The sequence below is a fragment of the Schistocerca gregaria genome, chromosome 4 (assembly GCF_023897955.1).
Source record: "Schistocerca gregaria isolate iqSchGreg1 chromosome 4, iqSchGreg1.2, whole genome shotgun sequence".
Taxonomy (NCBI): Eukaryota; Metazoa; Arthropoda; class Insecta; order Orthoptera; family Acrididae; genus Schistocerca; species Schistocerca gregaria.
In genome coordinates, this window is record NC_064923.1 from 328356937 (window position 1) to 328380381 (window position 23445).

The 23445-nt window shown below is 37.8% G+C and overlaps 1 protein-coding gene across 24 annotated transcripts in view; it reads right to left on the reverse strand.

Moving 5' to 3' along the window:
• LOC126268007 (protein phosphatase 1 regulatory subunit 12C) overlaps positions 1-23445 on the reverse strand; it is a 319893-nt gene that overhangs the window by 83233 nt on the left and 213215 nt on the right. For all 24 annotated transcript variants that reach the window (XM_049973411.1, XM_049973403.1, XM_049973415.1 and 21 more), the window contains 2 exons: positions 17450-17559; positions 17006-17080 (listed from right to left, as the gene is read on the reverse strand). In XM_049973411.1, the coding sequence (XP_049829368.1) occupies positions 17006-17080; positions 17450-17559 (185 nt within the window). The remainder of the gene's footprint in view (positions 1-17005; positions 17081-17449; positions 17560-23445) is intronic.

Below are 23445 nucleotides of genomic sequence, written 5' to 3' on the forward strand. Positions count from 1 at the left end.
AATCTTTTCTTTCCTTGCCACAGGTGGAAAGAGCATGCTTTAAGCTTTCAAAGCTATATTGTTTAACTTCTAGATCTTGCATACTGATGAGCAAGAATATGTTTTAAAAGTTGTTATTTTAGCACTTTGAGAATACAGAAAAGTGAAATATTCTGCTCATGAAGTTCCATAATCTTTTTTATTCCAGTATATAAATCAGTTTCAAACATAAATTTAACACATACCATAATAACAAATATAATACACAACACAGCAAATTTGCAAAACAAAAATACTAAAGAGTCAATTCATTTTTAATTAAAGAGTTCTAAAATTTTGTTAAGGACTGATTGTGGGTAACTGTATTGTCTTCCTGGTGATGATTTTGATTGCACTTATAAAGTCATAAAAATATATTGCTCACAACTCCAGCAGGTGTATTTAGCAGTTGGCCAGTGGAGGGAATGAGCAGGACTGTGTAGGTGCATAAACATGATGACATCTTGTTGTTCATGTGAAACTTCACACAAATTTCCAACATACCAAAAATCGTCATATATACATGCAACATACAGTTCTGGTTGTAAACTCGCAACTGGGATTACTGGAATATTTTCATCCGATTCGAAGGCATGAACTGAATGCTGCAGCATCACTGGAAACTGCTTGTTCTGAGCTGATTACAATTAATTTGCTTAAATTTGCAATTTTCTCTTGTTCCAGTTATTGTATGTCCCATAGCAAACTCGTTTCTTGATCAGGATGATTTTTTCCATATCTTCTTTTGGTGCATAAAAAACTTTATGCCTGTAATAAGATCATCACAGAATTTTAACAAATTGTATGGAGTCAATATTTGGTTACCTGAGAGGCTCTGCAGACTAGCAAAGGCTGCTAGTCTTTTTTACTGTTCCTAAAGGCTGCTAGTCTTTTTACTGTTCCTCCAATGCCACCACAAAGCTATTTACCATGCCTTGTTCCGAAAAAATTCTTTTTAGCTGTGATGCCAAAATCCCTTTAGTGCAGACATAGATCGATGGAATATTTGAAATTCTTATACTGAGCAGCTGAACCATCACTAAAGTAATATATGTTGTTAACATTTTCAATCTTTGTCTTTAACTATGTTATTAACTTTATTTGAAAGGCATGAACAGTAATGGTATCATGACAGACAGTTGCTGATCATACAAATGCTAATACCATAACATTCTTTGCCACCAAACTAAACAACAAATGGATGTAATGTGGCTTGATTATTCTCCCAATGAAATCCCTGCACAGCATGTTGAACAACAAACTCCATCTAATTTATTTTCTGCAAGATTTCCTTTTAGCTGCTAAAGGTATAAACTTTGGTTTTTTGACACAAAGTGATGGTGTCTTAAACCAATAATTTACATAATCAGTGCCTCCATTAAATTTTCAACAGTTCTCCAACATGTCTACAATGTGTCTCTGTCAGAATGGACCATTGGTTGTATTCCATTGTTTCTTCAGAGTCAGTAACAGCATCTTCAAGAAAAGCCTCTGGTTGCATTTTTCCTGGACATTCCTCACAAAGTTGCAGCATACACTCTTGATTCCAAACTGCATACAGTTTTTTTCCATCAAATTCTTGTAGTCATCTTGGATGGATGTTGCTGAAGCCAACATTAATTTGATATTTTGATGAATTGTGCATACACATACTGAATGTGATCCAGAAGCACCAACGGCAGTACACCACTTTGACCTGAGCTCACAAAATTTAGAGAATCTCAGTTAATTTCCCTATTGCTTACAATATGCAACTAATATTTCTTTCAAGTTACAAAGGAGTATGCATTTCTGCTTGTGAATCTTTTCCCCATTTATTCTCACTGCAACACAGTCCTTTTTGCAAGGACATAAACGTGAAGATTTTTGTTTTACTTCAACTCTGAGCTTTTTCCCTTTTCAGTTTGCAGATGTTGCCAAAATCCCATCTTCCATCTTCAGTTTCCCAGCCTTCTTCGCCATTAGTTGAAACAGCAAATTCTTTAACATTTTTTCAGTAGTCACCTATTTGGGACCATGGTCAAAATTTGACCTTTACTGCAATTGCCTGAAGTCTGAAGCTTAATTTTAAGTTATTCAATTAAGATGTCCATGTCTTTACATTTTTGGCACTCTTCTGTTTGCATTTGAGCAACATCTACTTGGCTAATACCAGCTGGCAATTACCTTAGTAATGTTGCCTTGGGCTTTCATAACTTTGTGCTTTATGTATCCCACTGAATCCCTTTTTCTGATCTGTTGAAGCTTTAATGGTGACCTTCCAATAGATGATAATGAAGTATTAGCAGTAAAGCAAGCATCAACAACATCAAAGTCTTCAGTGGATGGTGATTCTAGCTTATCCTGGTGGGGAGATTCTTTTTGGGTGAACCAGGTTTAAAAACTTCGTTGGTAATGTCAACTTGTCAGACATTGCAATGGTTACTGGTGTTAAAGCCTTCTTCACTGCACGTTTTCCTTTACCAAATGGGTTGCAGCAAGTCCTCTGCAGAAATTAAAATTATGTCATCAACAGGCATTACTATATGGACTAATCTTGGCATCTTCAGTAAAATCAAGCCCAGATCTATGTCTTAGAAGCTCCTTGTCCACCGGTAACATTTCCTCAGCTGATTGTAGTTGACTTTTTCCATAATAAAAAGGTGGTGATTTATGACAATCAGCTCTGTCTGATCCACCAAACTAGCAGGGTGCAACAGTCTCTTGGTTCATTTTGTACAATAGTTCATTAAGCTGTAGCAAGCAATTTTGAAAGCTCATGAATATATTGGTTTGAAGCGTAGCACATTCAGACTTGTTTGTGTATAAAATGTACATATTAGCGTAACAAAACATTATTTTAGTGCTTACCTTTAGCTACAACAATAATTATTGTTTATTCAAACACACAGTATTCAACACTAAGATTGTACAAATGTACACCAAAGATTACACCGCACAGGAGACTGACATTATGAAAACTGGCTAGATTGAAAACAAAGTGATGATTCAGCAATATACCAGTGCTGTGAGGATAGAGCCTTAAAAAACTATTGCTGCTTTATAATGCCGATGGTTAGTGTTAGGTTAGTGCTGTTAACGTCCCATTGACAACGAGGTCATTAGATACGGAGCGCAAGTTCGTGTTAGGGAGGGATGGGGAAGGAAATCGGCCGTGCCCTTTCAAAGGAACCAATAATGCCGATGGAAACTGAGTGGCAATGCATATATGCATCAGTATGCACTGTATGGTTTAAACATTCTAAAGCAACATAGCATTGCATTATGGTGATCTATGTTTTATAATATTAAGAGAATTTTATATTTGTACTGTAAAATAATGTAAAAACACTTTTTATTAGCATAGTGACATTCTCGAAACCACAGGCAAGTCTTGTACTATTAAAAGCCATTACAATTACACATTTTTTGACTTGCAACTTCACATTGTATTATTTTTTTATTCATCGACAATCCATTTTTGATAAGTATTCTTATTCATCAATATGCAAGATCCAGAAATTAAACGACATAGCTTTGAAAGCTTCAAGTACTCCCTTTCCAGCTGTGGCAAGAAAAAGAAAGTCCACTTTCTCCAGGGCCTGCAGCCAAACTGCCTCGAGTACTGTCAAGTTTGATAATAAGGGAACGTTTTGTGCTGTGCGTCAGGCGCATATCAACTTAGTGATAATACGGGACAACAGCTTTACTGGCACATTTAACTTTGACAGCATTGGCCGGTCAGCTGGTGCACCTAGCCTGCAATGACGTGGCCAGCTGCAAATCGCACGTAAAAAAGAGACAAGCAGAGGAGCAATACAGCTTTGAATGTCATTTACGTTAATTTTTAAGCAGAATGAAATAATACACTGTAAATCTCTCACAATATGCTCTTTAGACGAACAGACGAAAATCGCAACATGTTATCATTTCTACCTAACGTACTATTGTAATTAAAAACAAGAATGATGAAAATTCCTGACTTTACTACAGGGTAATTGCTCTGGATAAGCTGTGTGTAACGTAAGAGAGCACTGAAGGATTTCAACATATAGTTAAATATTGAAGCCACTGACGGTATTACTTACAGTAAGTCATCTGGTAATCTCTTACCTCCTTCCTTATCCGAACCCAAGAAATACATTTCAGTTCTGGATAACAAGACTATCAACAACAGACTCCTCGAAGCCAACCGGGTGCAGTATTTTCGCTACTTCTTTTATGACAAGCCATTCTATATGCCGGCAGCATTCGGCAGTGACGTGTGAAAAAGCTGTGTGCGTTAGTTCCAGTACATCTGGCAGCTTAACAGTCTTGGTATTTCTCGGGCCAAATCCTGCAGCTCGGCTTCAGATCAATTCTGTTGGGCTCATATTGTAATGGTACAGTAGCAAAGATAAAAATGCAACATTTGTATGACGTGCTTGATGTTGTGAAAATGATAATCATTTCACGTTTCTACAATATTTATCTACCTCTGTGGTATAAAACGATGGACATAGTCCAAATAAAGAAGATTTGGCTTTTCATTTTTGTCTTAAAATTAAATTATTATGTTTTCTTAATTTAAACTACTTTTATGAACAGTGTTTCATAAAACATGGAGAATTTGTATTTGAAATGAAAATACGAATTTCGCATCCAGTGTGTATTTAGAAAAAAAAGAAGACGTGCGTTATGCATAAAAATTGTGATGAGTTTTACAAAATTGGCTGAATTATAACTTTATACTCAGCAGAACTCATTCACTCTAATGCTGTTTTGAGTTTGTGATTCAGTTTATTGTATTCGTGTGAGATCCTTTGTACGTCTTTGACTATTACTGGTCTCAAAAAATGTCCACCGTTGTTTGTGCATCGTTGATCAATTTCTGTGTCTTCCTTTCCGATGAAATATATTTGTAGAAATTTATGATCTTTGTTGGGTAGTGTTAGAAATGATCGAAAGTTCTGATAGATTTTCCTTGAATAGAAAAAAATGTAAAGGATTTATAAAAACTTAACCGATTTAATCTCTGTTAGTGTTGATTGAACTGAGAGTGAAAGTAGTCGTTTGGAACCAGAAAAGAAAATGTTTTGATTCTGAAGTTTCCCTAATCAAGTAATGTAAAAATTCCTGCGGAGGTGCTTCCAGTGGTGGTAATCAAATTTTTCCATTCATGAAACAGACTCCTGTTCTTTCTGTATGAATATTTTTGCATTGCAAAATTGGCATATGTTATCCATTTTTTGCAATTAAAATCTGTGTGTGTTATATTCTTTCAGTACTTCTGCAAATGTAGGGCATTGTAGCAAACACTTCTAGAGCTCAAAGCAATGGCAAATGATAATATTGTCCTAAGTGATTATAGGAGATTGTGAAATGCCTCATATATATTAAAAACAAAGATTCCAAGTCTTACCAAGCGGGAAAGCGCCGGTAGATAGGCACAATAAATAAAACGCACAAACACACACACAGAATTTCGAGCTTTCGCAACCAGCTGCTGCTTTGTCAGGAAAGAGTGAAGGAAGAGGACAGATGAAAGGATGTGGGTTTTAAGGGAGAGGGTAGGGAGTCATTCCAATCCCGGGAGCGGAAAGACTTACCTTGACGTTGACCTCCATCTGTCCAATGTCCAGCTTCACACATCCGTCCACATCAAACCCACCAACAAGCAACAGTACCTCCATTATGACCTGCCATTCATTCCACATCAAACGGTCCCTTCCCTACAGCCTAGTCCTTCGTGGCAAACGAATCTGCTCCAGTCCTGACTCCCTGGACCATTACACCAACAACCTGAAAACAGCTTTCGCATCCCGCAACTACCCTCACGACCTGGTTCAGAAGCAGATAACCAGAGCCACTTCCTCATCCCCTCAAACCCAGAACCTCTCACAGAAGAACCCCAAAAGTGCCCCACTTGTGACAGGATACTTCCCCGGACTGGATCAGACTCTGAATGTGGCTCTCCAGCAGGGATACGACTTCCTAAAATCCTGCCCCGAAATGAGATCCATCCTTCAGGAAATCCTCCCCACTCCACCAAGAGTGTCTTTCCGCCGTCCACCTAACCTTCATAACCTCTTGGTTCATCCCTATGAAATCCCCAAACCACCTTCCCTACCCTCTGGCTCCTACCCTTGCAACCGCCCCCGGTGTAAAAGCTGTCCTATGCACCCTCCCACCACCCTGTGGCTAAACATGCCTTGGTGCACGGCCAGCACATCTTGACACAGTGTTACACCGTCCGAGTTATCTGGATACTTCCCACCAACACCAACCTATCCGAACTCCGGAGATGGGAACTTGTCCTTCAATATATCTTCTCTTCTCGTTATCCACCAGGCCTCAATCTCCGCTAATTTCAAGTTGCCGCCACTCATACCTCACCTGTCATTCAACATCATCTTTGCCTCCACACTTCCGCCTCGACTTACATCTCTGCCCATACTCTTTGCCTTTAAATATGTCTGGTTGTGTGTGTATGTATGGATGGATAGGTGTGTGTGTGTGTGTGTGTGTGTGTGTGTGTGTGTGTGTGTGTGTGAGGTAAGTCTTTCCGCTCCCGGGATTGGAATGACTCCTTACCCTCTTCCTTAAAACCCACATCCTTTTGTCTTTCCCTCTCCTTCCCTCTTTCCTGAAGAAGCAACCGTCGGTTGTGAAAGCTAGAAATTCTGTGTGTGTGTTTGTGTGTTTTATTTATTGTGCCTATCTACTGGCGCTTTCCCGCTTGGTAAGTCTTGGAATCTTTGTTTTTAATATATATACCAAGCGGGAAAGTGTCGGTAGACAGGCACAATAAAATAACAAACAAACACACACACACACACACACACACACACACACACACACACACACAAAAAAATTACGAGCTTCCGCAACCGGCGGTTGCTTTGTCAGGAAAGAGGGAAGGAGACATATATACCTATCCTTTTTCCCCCCTAAGGTAAGTCTTTCCGCTCCAGGATTGGAATGGCTTCTTACCCTCTCCCTTAAAACCCACATCCTTTCATCTTTCTTTCTCCTTCCCTCTTTCCTGACGAAGCAACCGCCGGTTGCGAAAGCTCGAATTTTGTGTGTATGTCTATCGTCCTGCCAGAGCTTTTGTTTGGTAAGTCACATCATCTTTGTTTTTATATATATTTTTCCCATGTGGAATGTTTCCCTCCAAAATATTATGTATATATATATAAAGTTGCCATATTGCAAGTGAAAGTATGTGTGAAAGTATGTTTGTCTACAGTTACAGTTATGTAGACTTGAGTTTGTACTACTGCTTTTACGAGTGGTTTAGAAATGAAACAACTGGGGCAATGTATAGTTTCGATTCAGATTTCAGGCCCTTTTTGTTTATTATGTACGACTGTAATTTGTTTTATGCATTAAGAGCGCATGGAAGTTTCAAGATGGGGAGCTGTGTCTAGGAAAAATGTGAATTTGCTTTCAAATATCACACAAAATGTCGGGTGCTTGGAAACAGTTATGTCCTTAAAACAGTCAACTATTTACTCATTGCCCATTTCATCTTGCATTTGTCGCTTGCCATAATGATAATAGTTAATTTTGTGAATGTTTTAAAATTATAATATAAAGTGCAACCATCTTAAAACAACTGAGTGTTTACTTTTTGATAATTTCCTCTTATACTTGTTGCTTACTATGATAATTAAGGTTAATTATGTGATAAACTTACATATTTTTTCATATTGATGGGACTCAAAAGGTTACTGACTTGTTAGAACAAATGCCCATTCTGGGACTGTGCTCATGAATTTGTGCCTCAGTAACTATTTGTTTGTGAGTGCTGACTTCATTTTATGCACTACAAATCTTATGTACTTGAGAAACTAGTTATTGATGAGACTATGAATTAGCAATTGTCCAAAAAATAGAACCTTTGAGCAAAATAAATGTGCAAAAAAGTGGATCTAACCTTTTTTGCCAATACCTTCAAATTCTGAATAGGCCTAAGACTTTCACCTTCAGACAACAAACAAGAAGGCGATGGAGGCTATAGAAAATCAGGTTGGTGGCTTGAAAAGGAACAAGGCGGCTTCATGTGTTCAAATACACAAGCTAATGACTTTATAAACAGCCTGAGTCTTTAACATGGGCGCAGCAACTGTGATTAAGTTTTCAATTAATGAAGTACACAGCTCATTAGTTGCTGATGTTCATTTAATTTTAGAATTGACCATGATATGATACTGATAAGGGTATCTTCTTCAGAAGAACAAGGAGTCAACCAAATTTTTTTTTAACAACAAGTGGTATCTTGCTCCCAATTATGAATATGAAGTGATTTCAATTCCTAAATGGAAAATAAAAACTGTTCCTCACTCTAATTACATTATGTAAAATGTGTTACATCCATCACAAGCTAAGGCAATATCATTAAAATCCATTAAAACTGTAAGCCTAAAATCTGGTATGGCTATTGAGAAGACAAATCTCAAACTAAGCACATAACAATGAGCTGTAGTGCTTATGCAGACTATAATAATAATAATAACAATAATAATAATAATAATAATGAATTGGCAACTGAAAGGCTGTATGCATTGTTAATCAGAAAATTCCAAGCAGTCATGTATTCTGGAATTTGTTCTCTGGATTATTTACAACACGTCGTTTATACAATGCCTCTACCCTTCACATTATGACAGAATTTGTAGTAAGATGAAGAGAAGAGAAAAAAATCTATCAAGTAGCCTAGTACATGATTATGGAACTCTTGCTTTTATGTGCTACAAACACCATACTAAAGTCTTTTAGGCCTGTTTCTTATCAGTCACCTGATGAATACTTTGTGAATGAATCTTTATTTAGGGAGTACATCTTGTGCATGGTGAGTGGAAAGTGGATGTTAACATTAACGGTTATTGTTTAATACTTCCTTAACAAAGTGCAGCCATGATAAATTGGAAGACTAAGCTGGACAAAGTTCCAAGAAAACCCAAGATTTACCCTATGGTGGTTTCTTTACTCAGCAAGAAGTTCTGCTCAATGTAATTTAAGCAGAGGTTGGTATATTATATATATATATATATATATATATATATATATATATATATATATATATATATATATAAAACAGAAAGAAACTTCCACATGGGAAAAATATATTAAAAATAAAGATTCCAAGACTTACCAAGCGGGAAAGTGCCGGCAGACAGGCACATGAACAAAACACACAAACACACACACAGAATTACAAGCTTTCGCAACTGGCAGTTGCTTCGTCAGGAAGGAAGGAAGGAGAGGGAAAAATGAAAGGGTGTGGGTTTTAAGGGAGAGGGTAAGGAGTCATTCCAATCCCGGGAGCGGAAAGACTTCCCTTAGGGGAAAAAAAGGACAGGTGTACACTCGCACACACACACACACACATATCCATCCGCACATACACAGACACAAGCAGACATATTTAAAGGCAAAGAGTTAAGGGCCCTTAACTCTTTGCCTTTAAATATGTCTGCTTGTGTCTGTGTATGTGCGGATGGATATGTGTGTGTGTGTGTGTGCGAGTGTACACCTGTCCTTTTTTTCCCCTAAGGGAAGTCTTTCCGCTCCCGGGATTGGAATGACTCCTTACCCTCTCCCTTAAAACCCACACCCTTTCATTTTTCCCTCTCCTTCCTTCCTTCCTGACGAAGCAACTGCCAGTTGCGAAAGCTTGTAATTCTGTGTGTGTGTTTGTGTGTTTTGTTCATGTGCCTGTCTGCCGGCGCTTTCCCGCTTGGTAAGTCTTGGAATCTTTATATATATATATATATATATATATATATATATATATATATATATATATATATATATATATATATATATATATATATATTAAAAAAAAGAGAAAGAAAAGAAAAGAAAAGAAGAAGAAGAAGAAGAAGAAGAAGAAATGCCACAGATGGCCAATATATTTGGACGATTCTTTGAGGAAACCAGATGCTGTATATAACCCACACACGAATGCACGCATGCACACTATTAGGATAAATTATAAAATTATAGAAAGCTATAGTTTAATGTCGTCATTAAAGTCAGATGGATTTGGAAGGGATTTACGCAATCCCTTTCTATGGTACCACACTGGCATTTGCTTCGAGCAATTTAAAGAAACCTGAGAAGCGTGTATATCATACCCAGTCCTCATTCGAGTCTAGTACCTTGGGCACTGCACTGCCTCAGCCGGTGATCAATCAAGTGTTAAACAATGATGGAGAATTTAACTGCAGTAATCAAAATGCAGACAGGTAACAACATGTTATATTTTATTTAATTTCCTTTACTTTCAACTTACGTTTAGTGGTTTGTATCTGAAGAAAGTAACTGGTATATTTTATACTACATTAATACTTTGTTTTCATAAAAGATGAAACAAACCACGTCCAGTCACAAATTATAATTTTTAATTCATTGCACAAAGTATTTTGAGCACTGGGCATTCATCTTCAAGTTTTTGATCAATGTACATTACTTTTTGACTTGGAAGATAATACTGGCTCTTTTAAGATTACGTAAGTACCTTACAAAGTGGCACATTGTGACTACAACAACACCGAAAAATTACTTACTGTTTGCAGTAGTGCTTATATGGTTCTTAAATACAGTATTAGTAAACATACACAATTTCTGTCCTACAGCACATTTGTAAGCACAATTCAAAACAATTTTAAGATGCTACCTTCTTTCACATACACAGATGATGTTATTTGTATGATCATACAAGGATGTTGTGTCATTAATTATACACAGATGCCATGTGCAAAACAATTATTTGCATAGATATAAGAATTGACTGTATGTTATGAAACGGAAGATTTTTCTTTTTGTAATATTACTTCTAATTTTTCTAGAAGATCAAGCTTTCTACCATTATATTTAATGTGGAGTGCAGAGAGACTGTTATAGACTTTACTTAGTTTGTATCTATTAACCTTATGACTGCTGTGGAAATGTTCACTTGTCCTGCTACACCACTCCCCTGGTGCTACTGAAGAGTTTATGCACCCATACATTTTTCGTAGCTTTACTGATGTGTTGTGTTTTGAGCCACTGGCTCCTCCTGATGTGTTCGAATTTAATTACACTGAGTCACACATAGCTGTGCACTCCAGACAGACATGTAAAAGAAGTAGAGCTGTATTTCTGCATTGCTCTTCCGATTTCTGTTCAGAGTTCCTGTTGCATAGATGAAGTGTGCGTCTATGTTTGCTGTTGTGGTCCCTTGTTGCAGAATTCAACTTCACCTTGCATGTTTTCAGCAGTTTTTAACTTTGCTTTCTGCTGTTTTATGAGAGAAATGTCGTGTCACTGTGGTAGCACAGATAGAGATATCCTGTGGATACTAGGTGTGAATTCTCTGATGTCGGTAGCGGTGATAAGTCCTCAAGAGAATCATGAAATGGTAGTCCTCAGCCCTGTACATCATCAGCCGGTTACAGCACACCAGTTTTATGTTTCTTTAAGAGGTGCAGTCAGTAGTTATTTGGAGTCTGAAGTGCCAATAAATGATAGCTAAAAGCTTTGGAAAAGAGCACACATTAATGACACTTTTGACTGGAAGCAAACCCATTTACACCCATTAAGACATGTGTTTGGAGACTGCTTGGGAACACAAATGTCAACTGGGTAATGACTTTAGCATTCTGTCTTTTTTTTAAATGATATTTCTGTCAGAAGACCTACTGCAGTTTATAGTAGATGAAACAAATTAGTCTTGTGTACACACAAGGGCAAATACTCCAGAACCTGAATTGTCAACTATCAAAAGTGTAAAGCTAGTGTATCTAAGGCACTTTACTGCTTTGTTGCTATTTGCCTTCTAGTGGTCCTAGTTAAAAAGTTCGAAACTAGTGAGCTTTGGTCCAGATACATATTATTAAACACTGCGGTCTTCAGCAAAATTTTGTTTAGAGACTGTTTAATTTTACTTTTGAGAACACTACACTTTAGTGACAACTCTGTTGGCACAAAAGGTGAAAGTTTGTTTCAAATTAAAAATATTGTTGATGAATTCCATACATTTAGTGCACATCAAAATCTTTGTACTGGAGAACAGCTCTTGTTCTTCAAAGGTCTGTTATCTTTTACACAATTACTTTATCCAAGCGAAGTAGATCGGAATGAAGACATTTGTATTGTGTGACTGTCAGGCTAGGTACATTCTGAATTTTATTAAATGTACAAGCGTGACAACAGACACTGGATTCCACAATTTAGACAAGTGTGGCAATCTATTGGAAGCCAAACAAACATGGCAATGTAGTGGAAATACTTATGAGAATGTAACTGGGAGAGGGACATACTCTGTATGCAACAACTGGTATTCCAGGTCAGACCTGTTTCTCTGGCTTCACAACCAAGGAAAAACCTCACCTGGCACTGTTCATAAGAACAGACGCAACATGTCAAAACTACAGAAGAAACTGAAACGAGGAGGAACTGAGTTTGAGTCAAATTACAAATGCTTGCTGTAGAAAAATAGGGAAGAAAATGGAGGAAAGCTGGCAGGGGAAGGCACTCTGATGACAAGAATCTTTTACGATTTTCAGGGAGGCATTATCCAGATGTTATTGTAAATGAACATTCAAAGAAAAGTATGTTAATGCACAGATGTGCATTTTGCAAGAAAGAGAAAGTATGCTGAGAAACCAGATCCCATTGCAAAACTTGCAATGTACCATTGTGTGTTGTACCCTGTTTTGAGACTCGTCACACAAAGAAGTAGCTGCCTTTGCATCTACATACATCTTCAAATACTAATTCTCTGAATTTTCAGAATAGTGCTCCTCTAAAAGGATTTTTCCTTCCTTCCAAGGATTCCCTTTGGAGTTCCAGAAGCATCTAACGCCTACTGGTATGAAATCTAGCAGCTTGCCTCTGAGTTACTACGCTGTCTTCCTTTAATCTGTCCTAGTGGGGATTCCAAATACTTAAACAATACTTAAGAGTGGGTCACATTAGTGTTATATATGCGGTCTCCTCTACAGATAAACCACACTGTCCTAAAATTATCACAATAAACTGAAGTTTACCATTTGCCTTCCCTTCTTCAACACTTATGTGCTTATTCCATTTCATATTGCTTTGTAACATGACCTATGTCTCAATATTTAATCAAGATGTATGTGTCAAACAGCTCATTACTAATACTGTAGGTTTATTTTTACTATTTATCTGCATTAACTTACATTTTTCTCTATTTGGATTTAGCTGCCATTTATCACACCAACCAGAAATTTTATCACACCAACCAGAAATTTTGTCTAAGTCATTTTGTACCCACATACAGTCATTCAACAATGACACCTTCCGGTACACCACACCATCATCAGATTGCTGCTAACATTGCCAGTTAGATCATTTATGTAATAACAGCAGCAGTCCTATCGCACTTCCCTGGGGCAGTCTCTGATGAAAATGCGAACATGCACGGGAACATTACTGAACTGAACCACAACACAACCACTAAATTCCAGAAAATGCTTAATCAATGCGACTTACTCCTATCTGATAAACCAAATGAAAAGTTGCTCATTAATGAATCCTACCACCCTCTAACTCTGAGCACAACCAAAAATCCACAAACCCAATTCTCCGATCACATTGTTTGTAACGTCTATGAATTCACCAGAATACAAACTTTCAAGTATAAAATTATATCCTCTGGGAGTTTTACACTTCTGAAGCCACATATTCAATAAAAAAATACAAGATACAGAAAGCCCTACAGAAGCTAGATTTGCATCATTTGACATTGTTAATCTATTCACAAATGTCCTCAAGGATAAATGGAGGGAAAAAAAAGCTTCCTGGAGAAAGTGTTTATAACATAAGCTATGTGGATAACACTCGCAGAACTAATTCAGTAAAATCAACTGACAGACTAGGCAACAACCTATAGGCAAAATAATAATAGAAGCACTATGGCAAAATCAACTGACACAATATGTTATCTTCACAAGCATTTCCTACTTAGTTGAAAGCAATGGTAGAAAACTTAATCTCTTGGAACAATTACAAAAACTGTAATGCAAAGAAAAATCATCCAAAAGATGTGAAATGAATAGGGTTTAACAGCAATTTTATTGTAACAACCCACCACTGTGGTTTGACTCTTGACATTAATCACTACCCAAAAGCTGGGACTATGTAACTGTCCACCTACATTATGGAAATACAATTACTGAGAGTATTTGTCATCATTTTTTGTTCAATGTTAACACTATAGTTCTAACACGCAAAAAATTTCACACAGTCATGTGTATTCTTGATGGATAAACCTGCAGATGCGTCTATACTACTGTGAAACCGGCAGTTGTGAATAAAACACCTTGATACAGCTATGTGGCTTTTGGAAAAACGCCATCATTCAACACTTTTTAATTGTCATAATTTTTAAGATAATTTGAATGGTTGCTGACTGTTGCATAGTGTTATTGTTATTCATAATATCTTTGTATTGTCTTATAAATAAAATCTGTGTATACGTATATGCATTTCGATATTCTTTGGTGTTATGAAATATGTTTACAAACGTGCTGTAGGACTAAAAACGTGTGTATGTGTATTAACATACTTACTGATACAGACTTAAAAACTACATAACCACTGCTGGAAACATTAAGTAATTTTTCAGTATTTTCTTAGTTTTGCAAAAATTTTAGTCTCAATGTGCCACTTATAGTATACCTACGAAATGCTGGAAGGGTCAGTATTAAGCTAAAGTCAAAAAATAATGCAGAGTGATCAAAAGCATTGTGCATTGAATTAAGAATCGTGATTCGTAACTGAAGACGGCTTCTTTTTTATTTTACAAAAGTAATACAGTCATTGAAGAATCGAACTTTTTCTTTTTAATGTTCATCCACCACACGTAGAACTAGGCCTATAAATCCCCTTGGATTAAACATTTGTTCACTGTAGAATCCACAGGATGATTTCACATTAATAACGATGGTTTACTTAGAAAGGGCCAAAGATCACAACTGTGCTCATTTCATCAATGTCCTGAACAGCAGTAACACAGACTTGCAGCTTGACATTAACAATAACTTTAAACAGCTGGACATTGATAGTAGCATAAAATAGTACACCAGAAAGATTATCATTGGTTTGCTCATTTCTTTCAAATTTAAATCCAGTTACTGGACTTTACAAAATCTAAGAGAGAACTGTCATTCGTGATGAGATATAGACTGTATGCTAGGCAGTTTTGTGAACCAACATTGAAGAACATTAACTGTTGAGTGGAATATGTTGTGGGTCAACATTTGCTTCCTGCTGCAGTCATACATTTCAGGAAACTCCAGAATTTCACCCATGTGATATTCATAATTTCAAGTTCCAATGTAGCTTATTTTTAATTTGATATTTCTGAGGAGACTTCTCTGTTTCACAGGTGTTTAGAAGTATTAAACAATTGCTTGACAAACTATTGCACTACCACAAAACAGTGTTAATTAGAACATGGTATGTCATATAATTTCTGTACATTATGGCAAATTGAAAGTATTGTAGTATGAGAGAAGTTTTTGGCTGAAGAATGCCATATGCAGACAAACCGAATGCATTTTTGTTGTACAAGTTTGTGACACTATGGACAAAAACCTGTGAAATATAAAGGGAATCATTTTATGACCTTGCACAGGTTCCAGCCCAAAAAAATTGTTGAATATACACATGAATAAGGTGGGAAAATGCGCCAAGCTTGCTTACTAGTGGTGGTTTTGTACTAGTAAGTGAAGATAACAGATTAATGAGAGACTGAACATAACCAAAACAGTTCTTCTGACTCCCAATTAATATTTATTGATGAATGAGGCCACTGTATTTTGGCTGCAAAGGCTACTACCAACAATTCAGAATCAACATTAGGCACACATGAGTGATATGGTATCTCACCTAAAGAGAAAAAGATAGTGTTTATGAAATCCATTTAAACATTTGTTTAATGCTACTAAACACTGTCAAACAGAAAGCGTCCTCAGAAATTTTGAAGGAAAAAGAAGCTACTTTGGAAACCGAGAATTACGGATACTAGAGGGTGAAATTCTAGAGTTTTCTGAAGTGTATGACAGCAGCATGAAAAAATGTTGGCCCATACCATATTCCACTAAGCAATTACTGTTCATCAATGTTGGCTCACAGAACTACCTAGATCTGGTCACAACTGACCATTCTCTCTTTGATTTTGCCAAGTCCAATAACTGTGGACTTAAATTTAAAAGAAATGAGCAAACTAATGAGGACTTTTGGTGGACTTTTTACAAACACGAACAACAAAGTACTTCTCTGCAGCCAAATTTGTTACTTTTATCTTCTGTAAAATGTGGTGTAATATTAGAAAGCTGCTGAAAGAAAAGGGCTTGTTACTACTTTTGTATTATGCAGGTCAGATAATTTCAGCTTTTTATGTCTGTTAAGTGTTTCCCCTCCTTTATACAAATCTATACAATTATATGAGGTAATAGTTGGTAATCAGTTACCTTCAGGAGACTAAGAAGTACATGACAGTGTCCTAGCTTTCTTACTATTAGTTTCTTTCTTGGAGAGAAGAGTGCATAGGTTGGAAAGGTCAAGGAGGAGAGGCAGGTCACCTAGACTATCTGTTGTGAGAAAGAGAGAATACGAAGACCATTAAATGGGGTCAAATGGTAGTCAGGCTGGTCAGTCAAGGTCAACACACAGAAAGACCATATAACCAAACATTTCTTTCAAATCAGGAATTAACCATAAGAGAAGTACATTTAAACTTTCAACAAAAGTTAAGCATACCAACAATATATGAGAAAAACACAAAGACAGAAAACCATTAAAACAAAGTACTAATGGAGTTCCAGAATGAATGAAGTGACCACCAAGAGAAACAGAGGAAAAAATAAGGGTGGAGAGGAAGATATTGTGCTTCCCTTGACCAAGCAAAGCAAACAAGGAGAAGAAATAATAATCATATTCAGAAAGTTTTAGAAGGGGCATTTCAACCAATTTAAATAACTTCTTTGAATGATTCAGACTATCTTACCTCATCATTTGCACCTTTCGCAATGTCAAGTGTCTCCCCTCCAGTTAGGGCATCTTGACGATCAGGATCAATTTCCTGCGAATAAACAAAATAAAAAAAAATCTGAACACTTACTTTTTAATTATTTCCATATGTTATATTTGGCATCTTGGGGTCTGCAAAGGCTGTCTATTCATTAGAGCACACGTAAGACCAGTGAAGATTGTCTTCCATAAAACTCACTTTTCATTGTCAACACTTAAGGGATTTTTTGATTTCCTGAGCGGGATAGCTGCACTAGAATTTCAAATAATCTCTAAAATATAGACCAATACATTATCAACTTCATTTCTTCCGGGAGAATTATATGGTTGTTTTATTTTGTATTTTGTTTTAAAAATAATAGTGTCACATTAATGTGCGCACAATATTTGTCATGTCGGAAAAAAAAAAAAAACCACTCACATCCATGTCTACGTGCACAACACCAGTTGACCTGCGCTTCGGTCGCCGCCGCCTTTGTATCACACCTTGGGTTGCTTGTGCATTTCTGATGTCATTCTCCTTATCTTGATCTGGAAAGTGAGGAAAACTCAAACGTAAGCATTGAAAGTACAAGACATCTTTCTAACACGTCTAATAAATTGCACAAAAAGGTAGTAAATAGGCTGGTGACAGGGTGATCTAGCACAGAAGAGGGGCAGTAGTGGAGGCACACTTTTCTTGAAGGAAATGGCTGGTCTGCTACGTCACCATCCTCTTGACTGAGAGTGGTACATCAGTTGCAGAGCTAGATAAAATGTACAGGAGAAGCAGTGTACAGGGAGAGGCCATTGTGCAACATCCATCATTCTCATCAACAAGTCTAAAGTGCAATCTAGAACTATTAGCGAAACTGACCTCTGGGAAACATCTCTATTGTTTGAAAGCTTCCATACTCGCTCAGCTAAAGGCAGTTAGAGAAATGGAATTCATTAATTTTCAGTAGCGGAAAATTATCCCCACGATTTGCAGCAATGTCCCAAGAAATACAGTGGACCTGTGAGTTGTGAGTTTAGCGGAAAGACCACTCATGAGACTTCACCTATCATGTGACAACTTCAGCTGCAGCTGTTTAAAATTGAGCCAGAGGGTTGAGATCTGCACTGTACACCTAAATGGTGTGTCCATTACACACAATGTAGCGAACTGTGTAGCTGACTGTAAAGAAGTGCAACAATAGGGGTTAATATCAGTGTGTGGCTAATATCAACTGTCTGATTCCACTGTGATGGCCAGTTGGTAACATATCACTCACTTTTACAGAATGTTTGTACATATGCACAGTGATAAACAAATTTTGCCAGGATCCAGCATGTGCTATACAACAGTTAGCACTAATTTTTGACCCATGGATCAATTTTATATGAAAGAAAAATTTAACTTTTATTTCACATAAAACCCCCCAAAAAAGAGTTCCATCAAATGTCTTTCCTATCATATCCAGTTAGAATGGGAATGTTCAGTTCACTGATCCAACAATTGTTTGAATTTCGTCTATATTCCTGTTTGCAGGGGGGGGGGGGGGGGGGGTATCACTAGGTTGGACTTATCTTTAAAAAGCCCGCACACCATCTTTAAGAAAATATAGCCCACCTTGATGATACAAAAAACAACAATCGTCAGTAGTATGTATCGTACAACCGGATATGTTTGTGTGCAAGTGAGACAAGCACCAGAAATAGCTAACACATTTCATATTTAATGTTACTGCAAACTCACAACACTACCGGTTGTAAAGTTTGATTGCAATAGACCTAATTCAGCTTCAGGTACGTAACACCAGATTTTATCTTTTTACAATTAATCTGTGATGCTTGTCCTTAATTCTAGTAGGCTTGCGTGTGAGAAGGTACACCAATCGACATTAGCAATGGTTTCTGTCTCAGTACCTTCTTTTAATTTTAGTAGTACAAAATAAATACTTTATTGTAATAAAGTGTTTTTACTGATGGAGTTTACAGATTCCGCATTACAAAGGTACAAAAAGGACACTCCTAGTGCAATTTCATCCATCTGTGTTTCTATCTTACTTACAGAAACTAATAATGCTATAGACTTGAAATGTAGAATAGTTTAAGAAACACAAAGTCTAAATGGGGCTCTAAATTTTCCATTTAGGCTTCTAAGCAGTTTTATACTACTATAAAAAATTCTGAAGAGAGCAGACTATTAAGTTTCCCAAGTGTGTACAACACTCAAATGAAAGATCGATAACTCTACGAACAGTGTACCTCTGTAGTACGATGCTAGCCTTCCATGTCGAGGGCCAGGGCTTGATTCCCAGGTGGGTTGTATTTTTAAACAGAGGTGCATAGTTGACATATATTTTTCAATATAGTAGCAGCATGCTCTACAAGGGCTTCCATGAAGCTTGAAATATATAAAGATTGAGGCAGCGGGGGAAGAGTGCTTGAGATTGGTAATTGCTGGTTCAAGTCTATTTTCGGTCATTACTTTCTTTCCATTCAGTTCAAATATCTACATCATATAAATATATGCTGATTAGCACATATTTAATTGTCATTTTTATGAAAACTGCATGTCTTCTCATTTCTAATTACATATAACACAAAAAATCCAATTTTCATTGCAGATATAAATCACTAATCACCAGGTTGTTAAAAGAAAATAATTTCAAATTATTTTTCTATCTTCATGTACCCTCTGCTTCAAAATGCCCATAAAACACAAACATTTGTTTAAAAATTTTCCGCAACTGGGAATCAAATGCCATTGATGCGGCAGTTGGGCATTTCCGTTCAAGACGTAAAGTTGATATGGCGTCACCTAGTAAACAAATATGACCTAAGAAGAGGAAAGTTACAGAGCAGTTAAGAACTTCTCCACAACACGTGAACTGTAAACTATTTTTTTGTGGAGTTCGAAGATAAAAGAATGGCTTTCCCATTTTGCATCCTCTGCCGATAAAACTAGCCACCTAAATTATGTTAATACACAACTCCAAAGGAAAGATCAGCTTATTAATGACATCCATGATCTTACTTCCGCATTCCAAACAAAACCAAGTTTTGGGAACAACTTAAGAACCAAAACCTTCATACATTTTCCTACAATGTCAAAGCAATCTGACATCACACAGGTGGCAGTGATTAAAGATGCTTCTTTAGGATCTGACAAGAAATACTAATTTGAAAAGAGATTTCAAGATCTTAAGAAACATCGTCTGCTTTTTTCTGCATCTGCTACTTCATTCTCTGTAGACATGAGGTCACTACTGGGATACTGACAAAAGGATGCTACAAAATGTAATGTGATGCACAGTTAAAAGAGAAATTTAACCATGTTGGGCTGAAAGAGTTCTATAAAACAGATTGGAGAAGAAATATGCAGCATTTTACAAACATGCTTTTTAAAAATTATTTCATTATTTGGGAACACTTACGCGTGAACAACTTTTTGGTCAGATGAATTACATTGAATTACTAATGCGAAAACGAATTACTGATGTTTACCTGGAAAACTGTGTATGTAGCAACAAGTTCAGTTGACATCGACACTGACTCACTCAGTTAAGTCAAACAAAGCCAGGCAGCTCACTGGCACTGTATTTCATTAAACTGTATAGTAAATGTTCTTTCCTTAGGGCAAGTCTTGCAGTGGGGACGGTCAGAGAGGTAGCAGCCATAGGGTAGGGAGATGGGCACAGAAGCAGCATAGGGTCTGACAAGAACAATGCGCAGATTGGGAGGGCAACAAAAAACTATTCCAGGTGTGGTGGGCAAGATTTCAGACAGAATAGATCTTACTTCAGGGCATGACTTTAAGAAGTCGTGGCCCTGTCGAAGTAGCTGTTTAATACATTCCAGACCAAAATAACACCGAGTCACCGGTGGTGTGCTCCAAAGGTGTTTCGGAGGGATCAGTGGTACCAAGATTGGATGCGATGGTCCAGGAAATCTGCTTTTGAACTAGGTTTGTGGGGTAATTATGAGCAGTGAAGGCTGAAGTGATGATGGTGGTGTATTGCTGTAAAGAGTCTGCATCTGAAGAAACACATTTGCCTAGAATGCCAAGGCTGTATGGGAGGGAATGTTTGCCACGGAAAGGATGGCAATTGTCAACATGGAAGCACTGTTTGTTGGCAATTTTAATGTGGATAAGAGTGTGTAGCTCGCCTTTAGTGAGAACGAGATCAACATCAAGGAAACTGGCATGGGATTCAAAATAGGAACATTTAATTGGGAGAAAGTATCCAGACATACCAGGAATTTTAACAGAGTCCACATGGCAAAGATGAAAGTAGGGAGGTGGCATCAATGGTGACAAGCAAGGTTTGTGGTGGGAGTGGGTGGGCACAGATTTTAGAGGTCTAGGAAATGGTTGATATCTTTGATGTAGGAGGGGACCAGCACCTGCAACCTGTAGTACAAAGAGTCCCCTCCTGTATCAAGGATAACAACCATTTCTTGGATTGTCTAAAATCTTTGCCCGCCCAACTCCCACCTTACTCGTCACCACTGATGCCACCTCCCTCTATACCAACATCCCCCATGTACATGGTCTCTCTGCTGCTGAACATTTTCTCAATCAGCACCGACCTGATTCCAAGCATATGACATCCTTTCTACTCACCAACAACTACTTCACCTTTGAGTGGCAGACTCACAAACAGATCAGAGGTATGGCCGTGGGAACCGGGACAGCTCCTTCCTACACCAACCTTTCCATGGGTCACTCTGAGGGTGCCTTCCTGGGCTCCACAAGCCTTCAGTGCCTGGTTTGGTTTAGACACATTGATGACACCTTTGCTATGTGGACTCATGGCGAGACTGACCTGTTAAAATTCCTGTAATCTCTGAATACCTTCCCCCAATGTAATTTCACATGGTCCTACTCTGAATCCCATGCCACTTTCCTTGAAGTTGATCTCTTACTCTCTGAAGGCCAGCTACACACTTCTGCCCACATTAAACCTACCAACAAACAACAGTACTTACAACAGTACTTCCTACACCGCCTTTCTTACCTCAGCCTTCACCACACATAATTACCTCACAAGCCTAGTTCAAAAGCAGATTTCCCAGGACTTACACCCAATCCCGGTACTGCTGATCCCTCCAAAAAACAACTTCACAGCACATCACTGGTGACTCAGTATTATTTTGGTCTGGAATATACAGATCAGCAACTTCGACATGGCCATGACTTTCTAAAATCGTGCCCTGAAGTAAGATCCATTCTGTCTGAAATCTTGCCCTCCACACCTAGAACAGCTATTCTTAGCCCTTCCAATCTCTGCAATTTTCTTGTCAGACCCTATGCTCCTTTTGCACCCATCTCCCTACCCTATGGCCACTACTCTTGTGATCATCCCAGCTGCAAGGCTTGCCCTATGCACCCTTGTACCACCACCTATAACAGACCTGTAACTGGTAAAACATGTACTATCAAAGGGATATTCACCTGTGAAACGACAAGTCATATACCAGCTGTTATGTGAACACTGTTGGCCTTTTACATTGGCATGACTACCACCAAATTGACTTTTAGGACGAATGGGCATAGGCAAAGGGTGTATACTAGCAACACGCAACATCCTGCTGCAGAGCATGCTCTGCAACATGACAATCGTGACCTCGGTACCTGTTTCACCACACGCGGCATTTGGATTCTTTCCCCAGGCACCAGTTTCTCAAAACTCTGCACCTGGGAACTAGCGCTACAACGTCCTCGATTCACGCCACCCACCTGGTATTAAATTATATTAAGTAATTCTGTCTCAGCATTTCTTCACAGTAACTACTATTTTCTTCACCCCATTTTAGTTTCTTGCATTTTAAATTGTCTTAACAGGCTATTTTTCAACGTCCACCTCTGTTACGTACAATGCACTTAGCTTTGCACTCTTATCTCATGAGGTTTAAGCAGAAATTTCTGCCTTGCATATTACTCTGCCTTCCACCTTTAAGCTCCCAGTTTTTCAAATCTCGTCTGATGCAATCCCAACAATCACTCTATCTTTCTCATACCGTGTGGTATGTCTCCCCCGACCTACGGTTCTGGGTGACTTTTCTGAAATCTACCCCTTTTCCTAAACCTCTCCAGACCTTTCCCTTCGCCCCTCTTCCTTCCCCTTCAACCATTCTGCCTGAAGAAGAAGCCACTGGCTCTGAAAGCTCGCCTAATTACAACCTCCTCTTATGAATGTGTTCTGTGGCCACTTGGTGAGTAGACTTTTTATCTATCCAATTAAATTATTTTGTCAAAAACTGATTGTTTTCGTTGAAAAATCTTAACTGGTAGGTGCACTAAGGTAGGTATTGTGCATCGTAAGTGAACCTGCTTTAAAACTTTAAGAAATGTCTTTCAGGGCAGAAACTATGAATATTCTGGTTCGAATTTCCCACACAGAGATTACACAGATGAAACTAGACATAAGAACACTGACCTATATCGCA